Here is an 18,625-nt window from a genome sequence, read left to right as displayed (position 1 = left end):
GGATTGAAAACTGGCTGAAGGACTGTGTCCAGAGAGTTATGATCAATGATTCCTATTTAGAAAGGTCCAGGGTTATAAGTAGTATACCTCAAGGTTTATGTCACTTCTAGATTTCGAGAATGTGAAATGTCAGAAGAATATTAGAGACAATGGTTTATTTCAGCTTGTAATTCTTTCACCACACTCCCAGTAGCTCAAAAGTTTTCATGCACCAAGTTTACTGTACCTTAAAAAAAAACTTGGAAAATTCCATTAAATGATGTTCTGGTTTACTATAGCTTCTGACACGATAATAATTGATGTCACTTGAGTTAATTTGAGGTGCACCTGTGGCAATACTTAAAGGTGTATTTTAAATGCTTACATAAGTCAAGATCAAGACTTTGATCTGTCATAATAGAATGTAAAGTCCAGTCGACAGGACGCACAGGATTTCGTGCAATATCGTCAAGCAAAATGGTGGCCAACGCAATTTATTAATTTTTTTACACTATTTCAGGTTAAATCAATTCGCTACCACGAAGCAGGAGGAAATTCGGCTTTGGGGCGAATCAAATTAATCCTGAAATCCAGATCCGCTGATCACTAGTGAGTGACAGCATCAATTAGAGATGAGCAAATCAATTCTAATTGAATCAAATTCCAACCATATTTTGTAAGATCTCAAGTTGCATCTGAGTCTGAGAGAGAGAGAAACAAAACAAAAAAAAGAGAGAATATGGGTCCTATGAGACTAGTGTTATACAAACATTTTCAGGCCAGTCAGAGCCCTTTTGATTTGGGTAGAGTCAATTTGCACTCAAATCAAATAGGTTGAATAATTAACATTTTGAGTGATTTGCTTGTCTCTAAATGTGTATTAATGTTTATTACGGGATATGTGTTTATGTAATGTTTTCTGTACGGCTTTCTTTATGTCTTTATTCCTCAGACTGTATATAATGGGGTTAATAAATGGAGTAAATACAGTATACAGCAGAGAGAGGATCTTACTACTGACCCAAGTTTGTTCTCTCTTAGGGAAAACGTAAACACTAAATATAGTCCCGTAAAAAATGGAGACCACAATAAGGTGGGAGCTACAGGTGGAGAAGGCTTTCTGTCTACCAGTACTGGATGGGATCCTTAAGACTGATATCACAATGTAAGTATAAGACACTACAATAATTGAGGTTGCGACCGTTAGAGTTGGAGCTCCCAAAACAAAAATCACCAAGTGAACAGAGAAGGTGTCAGAACAGGACAGGTCTAGTAAGGGGACAAGGTCACAGAATAAATGATCGATGATATTTGACCCACAAAAGTTTAGTTTTGATGATGTTATGGTACCAATGAATGAAATACCATTACCCATCAACCAACTAATAATGATTAATGTAACACAAAATCTATTTGTCATGATGGAGGTGTAATGGAGGGGATTACAGATGGCCACATATCTGTCATAAGACATCACGGCGAGAAGAAAACACTCAAATACTTCAGTGCAATCAAAAAAATAAAATTGAGTCAAACAACTAATAAAACTGACGGTTCCTCCATTATTCAGTAGGATGTGGAGCAGGTTGGGGACAATAGTTGTGGGTAATAGGATGTCACTGATGGACAGTTGTGAGATGAATAAATACATTGGGGTGTGAAGATTCTTGCTGGTGGACACGAGGATGATGATCAGGAGGTTCCCACATATTGTGGCAACAAAAACAACAAGGAACAGAAGAAATAGAAGATTTCTCAAAAGTTGGCTGCCTTGAAATCCTAAAAGGAAAAACTCCGCGACCACAGTCAGATTTGTCTGCAAGTAGAATAAGAAATTAAAGGAAACATCTAATAACATTAAGCCAGGCTGTGATTTTTTGTTTTATTTTTTTAAGACCAGATTAGTAGACATAAGACTATGGCATCCACTAGATATGGGGCATGAACCATATGTTGGTAGCCTAAATCTCTCATCCTTACAAATGGAGATTTCTGAGATGATACCACATTAGGACAAAGGCATAAAATGGTAATGCTGAGGCCAGTGATTGGCCACAGTGGTCACAAGTTGTTATTGTATAATTGTTGTTTCAGTTAATTTTTCATGTGTGTATATGCAATATAACAATATGGCCTCTTTCACAAGAATGATACAGATTGTGTCTGGATCTGTCAAGGAAAAAAACTTTGGTTTTTAATACAAGCGCAGTTTTGTTTGCGACTGCATTCAGCGTTTAATTAGAATTTTTTTTTTTCATGCGAATGTTATCAGTTTTGGTGTGTTTTACATGCGCATGAAAAAAAATAAAAGTAGAATAACGAACTACATCCCCTAGCAACTATCAATTAAAAACGCTTTCCATTTGGATGCAATGCATATTTAACGGAAGTGCAATGTACGGTTTCCGCGTCTAGGGTATCCATTGCACCTTAGGAGGTTTTTACGATATATGTCCCTCTTATAGAGTAAGAAGTCATGACACCAGTTGCACTGAAGCAACGAGGACATGGAGTCCCCTTTATGTATGATGGTGGTAATACCCAGGGTAGGAATGCTACAGTGGTGTAGGTGGGCCTGCAATGTCCCTGTAGATCAGGCATCCTCAAACTGTGGCCCTCCAGCTGTTGCAAAACTACAACTCCCAGCATGCCCGAAAAGCCTACAGGTATCAGCCTACAGCAGGGCATTGTAGGAGTTGCAGCTGGAGGGCCGCAGTTTGAGGATGCCTGCTGTAGATGTTTTAAGCATGTGTCAAGGTGCTCCTACATGAATACTCTTGGATCCCAGACATAGTCGTCCGATGCAGTGCAAAACGGGTAGCTAACTTAGATGATGAAGGAATGATTGAGTCCAGACTTTGTATATAATTGCAATTCAGCTTTACTTGGGTAAACGGTAATCCAAACAATATACAAACTTGGTCTTGGTTTCCAGCAAGCTTTGGCATGAAGTTCTAAAAGGCAAACACTTTTAGCTCTGCTATATCTGAACTCTTTCAGCTCTGCTATGTTGGCTGGCTTAAATAGAAACTTTTACTTTAGCTTTCTGTTGTAGGCTGCAACTTAGCTTTCTGTAGTCTGACTCTCACTGTAATCCTAGGAAAACTTCTTCCTGGCTTCAAGCTTCCTTAGCTTGGCTTTTAGGAAATGCAAGCCCAGGAGGGGACATGCAACCATGTAGAAACTCACAGGCAGGGCCTGTCCAAACAGGAAAAGGCCTGCTTTCTTCCCCAGCAGGGGACAAGCTGGACACACAACCTCTCCCACTGAGTGGTAGGAAGGAACTCACTACTCTAGCTAAAACTCCTCCCTCTCTAGAGAGGGGAATAGAATGGAAGAAGGGTTCCATTCTATATAATACAGCTCTGCCAGATATGCCGTGGTAAACCAGGTAATTACATGAACAAAAACAGTTTCACGGAAATATATATGCACATTAGTCAGATATGGAATAAAATATATTCTGATGACACAAGTTAGCACATTGAAGACAGTAGCAAGGTGCAAAGAGTGGTAATGGCACTATGTGTCATTACAGAAGCCCCATACACTTCTAAGGGATTTGGGCTGCGTAAAAATGCAGAATATAGAACATGCTGAGATTTTCACATAACACAGAGATGATGCGTGAAAAACAACGCTCATGTACACAGACCCATAGAAATTAATGGGTCAGGATTCAATGGGGGTGCAATTCAATTCAAGCATTGCACCCATATGGAAAACTTGTTCATGTGAAAGGAGCCTATTTCTGTCTATTACATAACTTGTATCTGGCATTTTTAGTAGTTTTTCTATCTGCAATACAGATTTTTTTTCAGAGCTGTTGGGTGGAGACTGTCAGCTCTTCATGGATGCCTCAGCACAAGACATGGATAAGCAGGTCACTCTGCAGCACACCTCAGAGGCAACATTAGTGATTAAGGGGAAGCAGATTAGATGTTAATCCAGAAGTTAAAGGGGTTCTCCCACAAAAAAAATATTTTACAGTTTTCAAACCTGGATCTGAATACTTTTGTAATTGCATGTAATTAAAAATGTTGGGGCACATTTAATAAGACCGGCATTTTAAACGCTGGAATTAATAAAGCCCTGCTGTGGATCTGCCTCAGTTATTCATACCGTAGTCCTGGCGATGGACAAATAAAGTGGTCTCCTCAAAGGACCTGAGAAAATGGCAGTTGTAACTCATGAGCTGCCACTGGCTCACGTCAAAGTTACACAGAATAGTGCTCCTGTCCGCCTGCATAATCAAGAATTAGTTTATGGCCTTTCTCTGCTCATATAGTAGGTCCAACATGTGGAGGGTGGAGTTCCAATGGGGCGAAACATTGCATATCAGGGGAACCAAGGATTAACAGATTTAATTATTTATAAAAACACTGTTAACCCCCTTAAAAAATAAATACTGTAGAATCTGACCACAAATTCACCCCAATAGCAGAAGAAAAGATTTATGGAATTACTGATGTATAAAAGAATGCCAACAACCTAAAATCTGAAGTAATAGATCACTTTTTAACCCCAATTAGTGCAGCAAGGTGTAATACAATAGCTCCTATTACCCAGGCTTTACACTCTCCTATTGGTCCCTGATCTTTTCCGGCACTGTGGATAACGCCTCCCTATCCTTTGCCTACACTATGAATAAATAATCTTTCCCTGAACTGCTCAATAGTAATTTCCAATGAATAAAGTCTTTCCTGATCACTGTCCCTAGTGCCTGTAACGTCTATCCCTGCACTGCACTAAGTGCAATGTAAAATTTCGGGGACCGGGCATGAGGAGAATTTTTATAGGGCTGTGACATCACAAGGGCTGGCTAGCTGCTCAATGGCTCTCTGCACAGCATTATGGGACTTTTTTCCTATTCTATCTAAAATGTGCAGCATCACATTTTAGAAAAAATATGATTTGTTACGACAAAGCACGAGAAAATTTGACTTCCGGGCAAATCTAATTTTTCCTGAAATTCAGATCGAATTACACTTTGTCAACTTCGATTCACTCATCTCTAATAGTATACCCAGCTGTGTACTGATATGTGAGGTACGAGGTATAATAGAGGCAGTGTATACAGACATATAGTGTATACTGCAGTGTACTGATATGTGAGGTATGAGGTATAATAGATGCAGTGTGTACAGATATACAGTATATACAGCAGTGTACTGATATGTGAGGTAACAGGTATAATAGAGGCAGTGTGTGCAGATATACAGTATATACAGCAGTGTACTGATATGTGAGGTAACAGGTATAAAACATGCAGTGTGTACAGATATATAGTATATACAGCAGTGTACTGATATGTGAGGTAACAGGTATAATAGATGCAGTGTGTACAGATATATAGTATATACAGCAGTGTACTGATATGTGAGGTATGAGGTATAATAGATGCAGAGTGTACGGATTAGAGATGAGCCAAGCTGTCAGGATAAATTTTGTGTCCGGTTCGCCAAATTTTAAATGTTTGGTTTGGACCTAAATCAATTTAAGCCGAACTAAAGTTGCTCCAATTGCCATGAAAGTCGGTAGATAACCCCCTCTAGCCTCCTAGGACTCTGAGGATTAGGAAAACTTGTTATTTCCCTCCCCCTCCTTAAGCTTTTGAATGTAATGACAGCAATAGTAAATAATGTCTGAGTGACACTGACATACATAGCTGTGGGTACACGCACGGTTGGCGGCGTAAACATACAGGGGGATTTATAAAAATATAGGGGCACATTTAGTAAGGAAAGAATTTTTGGCGCCGGTCTCTACATGACTTTGGTGCATACACCGACGGTCTAAATGTAAGACATCTTCCAAAGTGTGTAAATGTAAGACAGCTTCCAAAGTGTGTAATGTAAGACAGCTTCCAAAGTGTGTAAATGTAAGACAGCTTCCAAAGTGTCTAAATGTAAGACAGCTTCCAAAGTGTCTAAATGTAAGACAGCTTCCAAAGTATCTAATGTAAGACAGCTTCAAAAGTGTGTAAATGTAAGACAGCTTCCAAAGTGTCTAAATGTAAGACAGCTTCCAAAGTATCTAATGTAAGACAGCTTCAAAAGTGTGTAAATGTAAGACAGCTTCCAAAGTGTGTAAATGTAAGACAGCTTCCAAAGTATCTAATGTAAGACAGCTTCAAAAGTGTGTAAATGTAAGACAGCTTCCAAAGTGTGTAAAAGTAAGACAGCTTCCCAAGTGTCTAAATGTAAGACAGCTTCCAAAGTGTCTAAATGTAAGACAGCTTCCAAAGTGTCTAAATGTAAGACAGCTTTCAAAGTATCTAATGTAAGACAGCTTCAAAAGTGTGTAAATGTAAGACAGCTTCCAAAGTGTGTAAATGTAAGACAGCTTCCAAAGTGTGTAAATGTAAGACAGCTTCCAAAGTGTCTAAATGTAAGACAGCTTCCAAAGTGTCTAAATGTAAGATAGCTTCCAAAGTGTCTATGTAAGACAGCTTCCAAGTGTCTAATGTAAGACAGCTTCCAAAGTGTGTAAATGTAAGACAGCTTCCAAAGTGTCTAAATGTAAGACAGCTTCCAAAGTGTCTAAATGTAAGACAGCTTCCAAAGTGTCTAATGTAAGACAGCTTCCAAAGTGTCTAAATGTAAGACAGCTTCCAAAGTGTCTAAATGTAAGACAGCTTCCAAAGTGTCTAAATGTAAGACAGCTTCCAAAGTGTCTAATGTAAGACAGCTTCCAAAGTGTGTAAATGTAAGACAGCTTCCAAAGTGTCTAAATGTAAGACAGCTTCCAAAGTGTCTAAATGTAAGACAGCTTCCAAGTGTCTAAATGTAAGACAGCTTCCAAAGTGTCTAAATGTAAGACAGCTTCCAAAGTGTCTAAATGTAAGACAGCTTCAAAGTGTCTAAATGTAAGACAGCTTCAAAGTGTGTAAATGTAAGACAGCTTCCAAAGTGTATGTAGACAGCTCCAAAGGTAATGTAAGACAGCTTCCAAAGTGTGTAAATGTAAGACAGCTTCCAAAGTGTGTAAATGTAAGACAGCTTCCAAGTGTCTAAATGTAAGACAGCTTCCAAGTGTCTAAATGTAAGACAGCTTCCAAAGTGTGCTAAATGTAAGACAGCTTCCAAAGTGTCTAAATGTAAGACAGCTTCCAAAGTGTCTAAATGTAAGACAGCTTCCAAAGTGTCTAATGTAAGACAGCTTCCAAAGTGTCTAATGTAAGACAGCTTCCAAAGTGTGTAAATGTAAGACAGCTTCCAAAGTGTGTAAATGTAAGACAGCTTCCAAAGTGTGTAATGTAAGACAGCTTCCAAAGTGTCTAAATGTAAGACAGCTTCCAAAGTGTCTAATGTAAGACAGCTTCCAAAGTGTCTAATGTAAGACAGCTTCCAAAGTGTCTAAATGTAAGACAGCTTCCAAAGTGTCTAATGTAAGACAGCTTCCAAAGTGTCTAATGTAAGACAGCTTCCAAAGTGTCTAAATGTAAGACAGCTTCCAAAGTGTCTAATGTAAGACAGCTTCCAAAGTGTCTAAATGTAAGACAGCTTCCAAAGTGTCTAATGTAAGACAGCTTCAAAAGTGTCTAAATGTAAGACAGCTTCCAAAGTGTCTAAATGTAAGACAGCTTCCAAAGTGTCTAAATGTAAGACAGCTTCCAAAGTGTCTAAAATGTAAGACAGCTTCCAAAGTGTCTAATGTAAGACAGCTTCCAAAGTGTCTAATGTAAGACAGCTTCAAAGTGTCTAAATGTAAGACAGCTTCCAAAGTGTGTAAATGTAAGACAGCTTCCAAAGTGTGTAAATGTAAGACAGGCTTCCAAAGTGTGTAAATGTAAGACAGCTTCCAAAGTGTCTAACTGTAAGACAGCTTCCAAAGTGTCTAATGTAAGACAGCTTCCAAAGTGTCTAATGTAAGACAGCTTCCAAAGTGTCTAATGTAAGACAGCTTCCAAAGTGTCTAAATGTAAGACAGCTTCCAAAGTGTCTAAATGTAAGACAGCATTCCAAAGTGTCTAATGTAAGACAGCTTCCAAAGTGTCTAATGTAAGACAGCTTCAAAGTGTCTAAATGTAAGACAGCTTCCAAAGTGTCTAATGTAAGACAGCTTCCAAAGTGTCCTAAATGTAAGACAGCTTCCAAAGTGTCTAATGTAGACAGCTTCAAAGTAGTCTAATGTAAGACAGCTTCCAAAGTGTGTAAATGTAAGACAGCTTCCAAAGTGTGTAATGTAAGACAGCTTCCAAAGTGTCTAAATGTAAGACAGCTTCCAAAGTGTCTAAATGTAAGACAGCTTCCAAAGTGTCTAAATGTAAGACAGCTTCCAAGTTTCTAAATGTAAGACAGCTTCAAAAGTGTGCTAATGTAAGACAGCTTCCAAAGTGTGTAAATGTAAGACAGCTTCCAAAGTGTCTAATGTAAGACAGCTTCCAAAGTGTCTAAATGTAAGACAGCTTCCAAAGTGTCTAAATGTAAGACAGCTTCCAAGTGTGTAATGTAAGACAGCTTCCAAAGTGTGTAAATGTAAGACAGCTTCCAAAGTGTGTAAATGTAAGACAGCTTTCCAAAGTTGTCTAATGTAAGACAGCTTCCAAAGTGTCTAAATGTAAGACAGCTTCCAACGTGTCTAAATGTAAGACAGCTTCCAAAGTGTCTAATGTAAGACAGCTTCCAAAGTGTATAATGTAAGACAGCTTCCAAAGTGTCTAAATGTAAGACAGCTTCCAAAGTGTCTAAATGTAAGACAGTTTCAAAGTGTCTAATGTAGACAGCTTCCAAAGTGTGTAAATGTAAGACAGCTTCCAAAGTGTCTAATGTAAGACAGCTTCCAAAGTGTGTAATGTAAGACAGCTTCCAAAGTGTCTAAATGTAAGACAGCTTCCAAAGTGTCTAATGTAAGACAGCTTCCAAAGTGTCTAAATGTAAGACAGCTTCCAAAGTGTTAATGTAAGACAGCTTCCAAAGTGTCTAATGTAAGACAGCTTTCCAAAGTGTGTAAATGTAAGACAGCTTCCAAAGTGTCTAAATGTAAGACAGCTTCCAAAGTGTCTAATGTAAGACAGCTTCCAAAGTGTCTAAATGTAAGACAGCTTCCAAAGTGTGTAAATGTAAGACAGCTTCCAAAGTGTGTAAATGTAAGACAGCTTCCAAAGTGTCTAAATGTAAGACAGCTTCCAAAGTGTGTAAATGTAAGACAGCTTCCAAAGTGTCTAATGTAAGACAGCTTCCAAAGTGTCTAATGTAAGACAGCTTCCAAAGTGTGTAAATGTAAGACAGCTTCCAAAGTGTCTAATGTAAGACAGCTTCCAAAGTGTGTAAATGTAAGACAGCTTCCAAAGTGTCTAAATGTAAGACAGCTTCCAAAGTGTCTAATGTAAGACAGCTTCCAAAGTGTCTAATGTAAGACAGCTTCCAAAGTGTCTAATGTAAGACAGCTTCCAAAGTGTCTAATGTAAGACAGCTTCCAAAGTGTCTAAATGTAAGACAGCTTCCAAAGTGTCTAAATGTAAGACAGCTTCCAAAGTGTCTAAATGTAAGACAGCTTCCAAAGTGTGTAAATGTAAGACAGCTTCCAAAGTGTCTAATGTAAGACAGCTTCCAAAGTGTCTAAATGTAAGACAGCTTCCAAGTGTCTAATGTAAGACAGCTTCAAAGTGTCTAATGTAAGACAGCTTCCAAAGTGTGTAAATGTAAGACAGCTTCCAAAGTGTGTAAATGTAAGACAGCTTCCAAAGTGTCTAATGTAAGACAGCTTCCAAAGTGTCTAAATGTAAGACAGCTTCCAAAGTGTTAAATGTAAGACAGCTTCCAAAGTGTCTAATGTAAGACAGCTTCCAAAGTGTGTAAATGTAAGACAGCTTCCAAAGTGTGTAAATGTAAGACAGCTTCCAAAGTGTGTAATGTAAGACAGCTTCAAAGTGTCTAATGTAAGACAGCTTCCAAAGTTGTCTAAATGTAAGACAGCTTCCAAAGTGTCTAAATGTAAGACAGCTTCCAAAGTGTCTAAATGTAAGACAGCTTTCCAAAGTGTCTAAATGTAAGACAGCTTCCAAAGTAGTCTAATGTAAGACAGCTTCAAAGTGTCTAATGTAGACAGCTTCCAAAGTGTCTAAATGTAAGACAGCTTCCAAAGTGTCTAATGTAGACAGCTTCCAAAGTGTGTAAATGTAAGACAGCTTCCAAAGTGTCTAAATGTAAGACAGCTTCCAAAGTGTCTAATGTAAGACAGCTTACAAAGTGTGTAAATGTAAGACAGCTTCCAAAGTGTCTAATGTAAGACAGCTTCCAAAGTGTGTAAATGTAAGACAGCTTCCAAAGTGTCTAATGTAAGACAGCTTCCAAAGTGTGTAAATGTAAGACAGCTTCCAAAGTGTCTAAATGTAAGACAGCTTCCAAAGTGTCTAATGTAAGACAGCTTCCAAAGTGTGTAATGTAAGACAGCTTCCAAAGTGTCTAAATGTAAGACAGCTTCCAAAGTGTAAATGTAAGACAGCTTCCAAAGTGTCTAAATGTAAGACAGCTTCCAAAGTGTCTAAATGTAAGACAGCTTCCAAAGTGTAATGTAAGACAGCTTCCAAAGTGTCTAAATGTAAGACAGCTTCCAAAGTGTCTAAATGTAAGACAGCTTCCAAAGTGTCTAAATGTAAGACAGCTTCCAAAGTGTCTAATGTAAGACAGCTTCCAAAGTGTCTAAATGTAAGACAGCTTCCAAAGTGTCTAAATGTAAGACAGCTTCCAAAGTGTCTAATGTAAGACAGCTTCCAAAGTGTCTAAATGTAAGACAGCTTCCAAAGTGTAAATGTAAGACAGCTTCCAAAGTGTCTAAATGTAAGACAGCTTCCAAAGTGTCTAATGTAAGACAGCTTCCAAAGTGTGTAAATGTAAGACAGCTTCCAAAGTGTGTAAATGTAAGACAGCTTCCAAAGTGTATAAATGTAAGACAGCTTTCCAAAGTGTCTAAATGTAAGACAGCTTCCAAAGTGTGTAATGTAAGACAGCTTCCAAAGTAGTCTAAATGTAAGACAGCTTCCAAGTGATGTAAATGTAAGACAGCTTCCAAGTGTCTAAATGTAAGACAGCTTCCAAAGTGTCTAAATGTAAGACAGCTTCCAAAGTGTCTAAATGTAAGACAGGCTTCCAAAGTGTCTAAATGTAAGACAGCTTCCAAAGTGTCTAATGTAAGACAGCTTCCAAAGTGTCTAATGTAGACAGCTTTCCAAAGTGTCTAAATGTAAGGACAGCTTCCAAAGTGTGTAATGTAAGACAGCTTCCAAAGGTGTCTAATGTAAGACCAGCTTCCAAAGTGTGTAAATGTAAGACAGCTTCCAAAGTGTCTAATGTTAAGACAGCTTCCAAAGTGTCTAATGTAAGACAGCTTCCAAGTGTCTAAAGTAAGACAGCATTCCAAAGTAGTCTAATGTAAGGACAGCTTCCAAGTGTCTAAATGTAAGACAGCTTCCAAGTATGCTAATGTAAGACAGCTTCCAAAGTGTGTAACATGTAAGACAGCTTCCAAGTGTGTAAATGTAAGACAGCTTCCAAAGTAGTCTAAATGTAAGACAGCTTCCAAAGTGTCTAATGTAAGACAGCTTCCAACGTGTCTAAATGTAAGACAGCTTCCAAAGTGTCTAAATGTAAGACAGCTTCCAAAGTGTCTAAATGTAAGACAGCTTCCAAAGTGTCTAAATGTAAGACAGCTTCCAAAGTGTCTAAATGTAAGACAGCTTCCAAAGTGTGTAAATGTAAGACAGCTTCCAAAGTGTGCTAAATGTAAGACAGCTTCCAAAGTGTGTAAATGTAAGACAGCTTCCAAAGTGTGTAAATGTAAGACAGCTTCCAAAGTGTCTAATGTAAGACAGCTTCCAAAGTGTCTAATGTAAGACAGCTTCCAAAGTGTCTAAATGTAAGACAGCTTCCAAAGTGTCTAAATGTAAGACAGCTTCCAAAGTGTGTAATGTAAGACAGCTTCCAAAGTGTCTAAATGTAAGACAGCTTCCAAAGTGTCTAAATGTAAGACAGCTTCCAAAGTGTCTAAATGTAAGACAGCTTCAAAGTGTCTAAATGTAAGACAGCTTCCAAAGTGTCTAATGTAAGACAGCTTCCAAAGTGTCTAAATGTAGACAGCTTCCAAAGTGTGTAAATGTAAGACAGCTTCCAAAGTGTCTAAATGTAAGACAGGCTTCCAAAGTGTCTAAATGTAAGACAGCTTCCAAAGTGTCTAAATGTAAGACAGCTTCCAAAGTGTCTAAATGTAAGACAGCTTCCAAAGTGTGCTAATGTAAGACAGCTTCCAAAGTGTCTAAATGTAAGACAGCTTCCAAAGTGTGTAAATGTAAGACAGCTTCCAAAGTGTCTAAATGTAAGACAGCTTCCAAAGTGTGTAAATGTAAGACAGCTTCCAAAGTGTCTAATGTAAGACAGCTTCCAAAGTGTCTAATGTAAGACCAGCTTCCAAAGTGTTAATGTAAGGACAGCTTCCAAAGTGTCTAAATGTAAGACAGCTTCCAAAGTGTCTAAATGTAAGACAGCTTCCAAAGTGTCTAATGTAAGCAGCTTCCAAAGTGTGGTAAATGTAAGACAGCTTCCAAAGTGTCTAAATGTAAGACAGCTTCCAAGTGTCTAATGTAAGACAGCTTCCAAAGTGTCTAAATGTAAGACAGCTTCCAAAGGTGTAATGTAGACAGCTTCCAAGTGTTATAAATGTAGCAGCTTCAAAGTTGTCTAATGTAAGACAGCTTCCAAAGTGTCTAATGTAAGACAGCTTCCAAAGTGTGCTAATGTAAGACAGCTTCCAAAGTGTCTAATGTAAGACAGCTTCCAAAGTGTGTAATGTAAGACAGCTTCCAAAGTGTCTAATGTAAGACAGCTTCCAAAGTGTCTAATGTAAGACAGCTTCCAAAGTGTCTAATGTAAGACAGCTTCCAAAGTGTGTAAATGTAAGACAGCTTCCAAAGTGTCTAAATGTAAGACAGCTTCCAAAGTGTCTAAATGTAAGACATCTTCCAAAGTGTGTAATGTAAGACAGCTTCCAAAGTGTGTAAATGTAAGACAGCTTCCAAAGTATCTAATGTAAGACAGCTTCCAAAGTGTGTAATGTAAGACAGCTTCCAAAGTGTCTAATGTAAGACAGCTTCCAAAGTGTCTAATGTAAGACAGCTTCCAAAGTGTCTAATGTAAGACAGCTTCCAAAGTGTCTAAATGTAAGACAGCTTCCAAAGTGTGTAAATGTAAGACAGCTTCCAAAGTGTGTAAATGTAAGACAGCTTCCAAAGTGTGTAAATGTAAGACAGCTTCCAAAGTGTCTAAATGTAAGACAGCATCCAAAGTGTCTAATGCAAGACACCATCCAAAGTGTCTTACATTTACACAATTTTCTACACTTAAAACACGTAGAAAATGATAACTCAGACGGACCTGCTCCTTCCCCGCTCATGCTACGCCTCTTCTTATTTAGACCTGCCGTGATGGTGGAAATAACCTTTGTTTCTCAATCTGCAACAGATATTCACCAGAAAATTGTTGTATATCTAATAGTAAATGCCCCCCCATAGAGTTTATAAAAAATGTTGTTAAAGCAAAGAAAATCTTAAAAAATTTGCTTATACTCGTCCTCTCCAGAAATGCAGTTCTGGGGGTCCCCACCAGTCTGTATGAATTGTCCTGCTGTGATGACACGCCATGAGTGTGTGACTACTGCAGACAATCACTTTGTCTTCTGCTGAATATACAGGCATTAGCGCTGAGGCCAGAGATCGGCTGCAGCTGTCATATCAGTATGTAGAGCACATCATCACTGACAATACTGGTGAGGACCACCAGAGCTGTGCCATGGAGGATTCACCAGGTAAGTGTCAGTTATTTTTCATGTTTTAGCATTTTCTCTACTTTTTGTACATTTTTTAAAGGCCGGCCAAACCCTTTACATTGCAATGTCCACAGTGAACCTTTCTCTCCAATTTCCTGGCTATAAGTCCTTGTCTTTGTGAAGTCTTCTTCTGTTGATGTAAATAAGGAGTCTAAAGAACCTGAAGACACCTCATCAGTAGTGATAAGCGACAGGGGTCATATTCGAATTTGCGATATTTCGCGAATATTTTGTAGAATATTCGTCGAATATTCGCTATATTCTACGATTTTTTACTCGAAAAATCGGCCTGGTAATGATCGCGTAAGATGCAAATTTTCGTAATGCGAATTTTTATTGCACATTTTTTAATTTACAACTATTAGACAAAGAAGATTATAGCACTATATTAGCTAAAGTGCTCTATATTCGTTTTTTTCCGAATATTCGCTATATTGCTATATATTCTTGTTTTAGAATATTAAGAATATTCGAAAAAACTAAGTTATAGAAATATAGCGAATATTAAAAAAAACAAATATAGAGCAGTTTAGCTGATATAGTGCTATAATCTTCTTTGTCTTAAAGTAGTTGTAAGTTGAAAAATTTGCAATAAAAAAATTGCATTACGAAAATTTGCCTTACGAAAATTTGCAAACAACACTACTCCTAAAGTCAAATATACTGCAGCCTTCCCATTGGCCCACAAGCTAGAAGGAGGGAGGGATCATGTGTACTGATAAAAAAAAAAAATTGAACATTCAAAATTACGAATATATATCACTATATTCAAAATATTCGCAAATTTTTGAAGTACCTATATTTGCGATAAAAACTCTAAATTTGAATATTCTTGATCAACATTCTGCACATGTTATTAGTCTGCACTTCCATTCAGCAGCAATTCTTAGAACCCCTACAGTTTATAATCTCTTCTCTACATTATACCCAGAAGAAGCTGCTGATCAGTGGAGATCTGCAGCCAGGAGCACACATAGAATACAGACTTGATGAAGAAACAAAGTGGATTTGGAAACAGGACGTTCTTATACAGTCCAGGATAAGAAATGTATGGAAGCCTATGGTGAGAGGGTTCATCCTGCACTGGAAGCTCGGCCGAGAGTTGGGTTTTACTTCTCGTCACTGTCTACATATATCTATGTGTAATTATTATATCTATAAAAGATTTTATAGTATTTTATACAATGTTACTGAAGATGACAGCATCATATACACAAACCATGTTTATTAGTAATACTACTATTATTACTGCTACTAGCAAAAATACACAAATGTACACTGATTCTGTACTTACAGCAGATGTTTCCTTGGAAATACTTTTCATCTTTACATTACTAATGCATCGATAAATAAGGAAATCCAGACCCTTCATAATGCAGAGATCTTGTGTGAGGAGATCAGGCACATGGCCATATATATACACACACATACAGTAAAGGGAATGGAGCATGGAAAGTTTTCACCATGAGCTCATGTGTCTCCTGGGCTCCAGGAAACTTCTGATAATTAGTTGTCAAGAGATTAAACAAAGTTTCTTCAGGTAAAAAGTTTTACTTGAGTAAAAATGTTGAAGAAAGTAAAAGCTGCTGTAACTGTCTAATAGGTACAATCTTGTAGATGGAAAAAGAAAGCCGGCCATACACATAATGACTAGTGATGAGCGGAACAATGCATGTTCAGGTTCGATGGGTTCTGAACTTTACTCTGAACACCAAACTCATAATTCAATAAGACTTTGAGGCTGAAAAATGGCTCTAAAAAAGTCATAAAAGCGCCACAGGGCTGCAAAAGGATCGCTGAATTTCCCCAAAACATTCAATTTGATCTGAATTTGTTCAGTTGAATTGCCTAAAAAATTTGCTATTCTGGCTGTAGAGAGCCTTTATAGTGGTGTAGAACACTGTGCCTTGCAGAAACACTCATAGGGAGTCGCCACCGTCACCACATAGATTTCTACAGAACCTGTTCTATAAAACATTTATACAAGTAGAGCCCCCCAACAGAGTGGAGAGGGGGTCAGCAATAAGTTTCTGTTGAAGTCACTGATTATTTTGTCCTTCCTCTGATCCTGTCTGTTGAGCATCCGCCTTCACTCTGTTAGTAATCCATCAGTATTGCTAAGGCCAAAATAAAACAGGAGTGGATGGTACCACTTCTGCTTTTGGCTTCCAAATCATGAGCATATCCTGATGCAAAATAAGGACTGTGTGATACAGGCCTTACAGCTGCTACATAGACAGGATTTGTTGTGTTTCTCATTTTTCCGTCCTTCTGACAGATCAGAAGAAGGACAAAATAAATTGTAATGTGAACAAGGCCAAACAGTGGCACAGAGTGGGGAGGATGGCAACAACATGAGGAGTCAACACAGTGGTCCAGTTTGAGAATGGTAAGGGTGGCAACTGCATGAGAAGTCTACATAGTGGTCAGTCACAGATTGATAAGGTGGCAAATGCATGAGTAGTTAACACAGTGGCCCAGTCACAGGGTGGGGGGCAACAGCAGTGGAAGTAACAGCACAAGATGGTGGGTGGCAGTAGAAGAACATGGAAGCAGAGGCCGCAGGTGTGTGGCATCAGGTGGCTGGTAGTATCAGCATACTGGCTGAAGCAAGTGGCCAGAAGAAACAGGTCTCTTTTGATAAAGTTTAGATGTGGCACCCAGAATGATCTAGTCTGATGCATTAGGCACTGGTGTGTGGAAATCCTGGCTGATCCACGCCTGATTAATCTTCACAAAGGTCAGTCTTCCCACAATTTGGGTAAAAAGGTGAGTTCTCTATGGGGTAACTATGCCCACAGCCACACTAAACACCCGCTCTGATGTCACACTACTGGGAAGGCAGGAAAGTTTGTCCAGGGCAAACTCAACCAGTTACGGCCACAAATCAAGTTTGTCTGAATAGTAAGATTTTAGAAGTCAGGTAGCAGGGTGCAGTCTAAGTATGCCATCACCTGCTGCTTCAGGTGTCTTGCTGCTGCTGCTGCTTGTGGGTGGTTTCTTCAGTAGGTGGGTGAAGAAAACTGCCCATTAGAGACTCCAGACTTTAGTTGCTTCTGATGGAGCTGTTGCTGCTCCTGCCCTCGCACCCTCCTCCAGCAGCCATGGCAGTGGAACGTGAGCACAGAGGAACCCCCTGCTCAGACCTTCGTAAGGATGGATAAGTTAACACATAGGCAGCAGCCAACTGAGTACATAGGATGTCTCGGTAGTGGCGATGGTCTAACATGGTGGAGAGCCAGTAGTCATCCCTCTGCCGAATGGTGATAATACTGCTGTCATTACGCAAGCAACTAAATATGCCTTATGGCCATTTGCACAAGGGCCTCGGAGGGACTCCCTGCCTCCATCTCCACTCCATACTACCATGGTCAGTCAGGGTCATCTGCCTGGTCTTCCTCTTTGCCCTCTAACTCCTCCTGCTTCTGCTTCTCTCTTGTCACTTGTGCAGAAAAAACACCCATTTCTGTATACATTGCTTGTGTGTGAATCTCCTCCTCCTGCAGTTTAGCCCCCAGAGGGCTCAGGTGGGCATGAGATGTAGGCACCTCATCTCCTGTCCCCTGTCCAGCCAGATTTATCTGCATATGCTCCAAAACATTAAGGAGTGGAATTACGCCATTCATCCCATAGTCCTGGCAAATGACAAATAAAGTGGCCTCCTCAAAGGGTCTGAGCAAACGGCAGATGTCATGCATTAGCTGCCACTGGTTAACATCAAAGTTACACAGGGGAAGGCTCCTGCCCAGCCACACCAGCAACTTGGCCAGCTGATGACACTGCCGCCTCCGCGTTCTTAAGCTCTGGGTCTTGCAGCAATGTCCTCCTCTGCTTCCTCATCCTCCACCTTGTCCTTAGCCTCCACTGCCGGCACAATTCGGAGTGCTAGTCCAGCATACTACCTGTGCAGAGCACAGCGGTGTCACGTAGTTCTGCACCTGATTTTTCTGAGTAAACCGGGGAGGAACTGCTTTGCGTCCTTGAAGAGGAAATCAGACACCTGGATGTTCGGGTTCGGCAGTTTCGGCCGAACTTGAAAATAAAGTTCGGGTTCAGGACCCAAACTTGACCCGGAACCCGAACCCCATTGAAGTCAATGGGGACCCAAACTTTTTGGCACTAAAATGGCTTTAAAATAGTCCTGGAAAGGGCTAGAGGGCTGCAAAAGGCATCAAAATGTGCTTAAGAGCATGACAACTGCTCTGCAAACAAATGTGGATAGGGAAATGACTTAAAATAACAAAATACAGAAAAACAAAAAATACAATCTTGATCTAGGAGTAGGAGGTTGAGGAGGCGGTGGATGGGTGGATGTGGTGGTGTAGGTTGATGTGGCGGTATAGGTGGTAGCGGCGGTGGAGGAGGAATAGGTAGCCAATAGGGATGAGCGAACTCGAACTGTATAGTTCGGGTTCGTACCGAATTTTGGGGTGTCCGTGACACGGACCCGAACCCGGACATTTTCGTAAAAGTCCGGGTTCGGGTTCGGTGTTCGTCGCTTTCTTCGCACTTTTGTGACGCTTTCTTGGCGCTTTTTGAAAGGCTGCAAAGCAGCCAATCAACAAGCGTCATACTACTTGCCCCAAGAGGCCATCACAGCCATGCCTACTATTGGCATGGCTGTGATTGGCCAGAGCACCATGTGACCCAGCCTCTATTTAAGCTGGAGTCACATAGCGCCGCCCGTCACTCTGCTCTGATTAGCGTAGGGAGAGGTTGCGGCTGCGACAGTAGGGCGAGATTAGGCAGATTAACTCCTCCAAAGGACTTGATTAACTGATCGATCTGCAGCTGTGGATCATTGAGCTGCTGATCCTCAATTGCT

General features: G+C 39.7%; 2 protein-coding genes across 2 annotated transcripts in view; one reads left to right on the top strand and one right to left on the bottom strand.

Annotated features, from left to right (window-relative positions):
• Window positions 1–859: 859 nt before the first annotated feature.
• On the bottom strand, window positions 860–1,837 carry LOC122925461 (olfactory receptor 1468-like). Its single transcript, XM_044276817.1, has one exon. The coding sequence runs from the start codon at window positions 1,835–1,837 to the stop codon at window positions 860–862; it is 978 nt and encodes a 325-aa protein (XP_044132752.1).
• An 11,926-nt stretch (window positions 1,838–13,763) lies between these two features.
• Window positions 13,764–18,625, top strand: part of LOC122925459 (olfactory receptor 1009-like) — a 58,124-nt gene continuing 53,262 nt past the window's right edge. Inside the window, exons 1-2 of the mRNA XM_044276816.1 lie at window positions 13,764–13,779; window positions 14,661–14,863. Coding sequence (XP_044132751.1) covers window positions 13,764–13,779; window positions 14,661–14,863 — 219 coding nt within the window. The remainder of the gene's footprint in view (window positions 13,780–14,660; window positions 14,864–18,625) is intronic.

Source organism: Bufo gargarizans, chromosome 2 (assembly GCF_014858855.1).
Source record: "Bufo gargarizans isolate SCDJY-AF-19 chromosome 2, ASM1485885v1, whole genome shotgun sequence".
Taxonomy (NCBI): Eukaryota; Metazoa; Chordata; class Amphibia; order Anura; family Bufonidae; genus Bufo; species Bufo gargarizans.
This window is presented reverse-complemented; position numbering and strand designations above follow the sequence as displayed.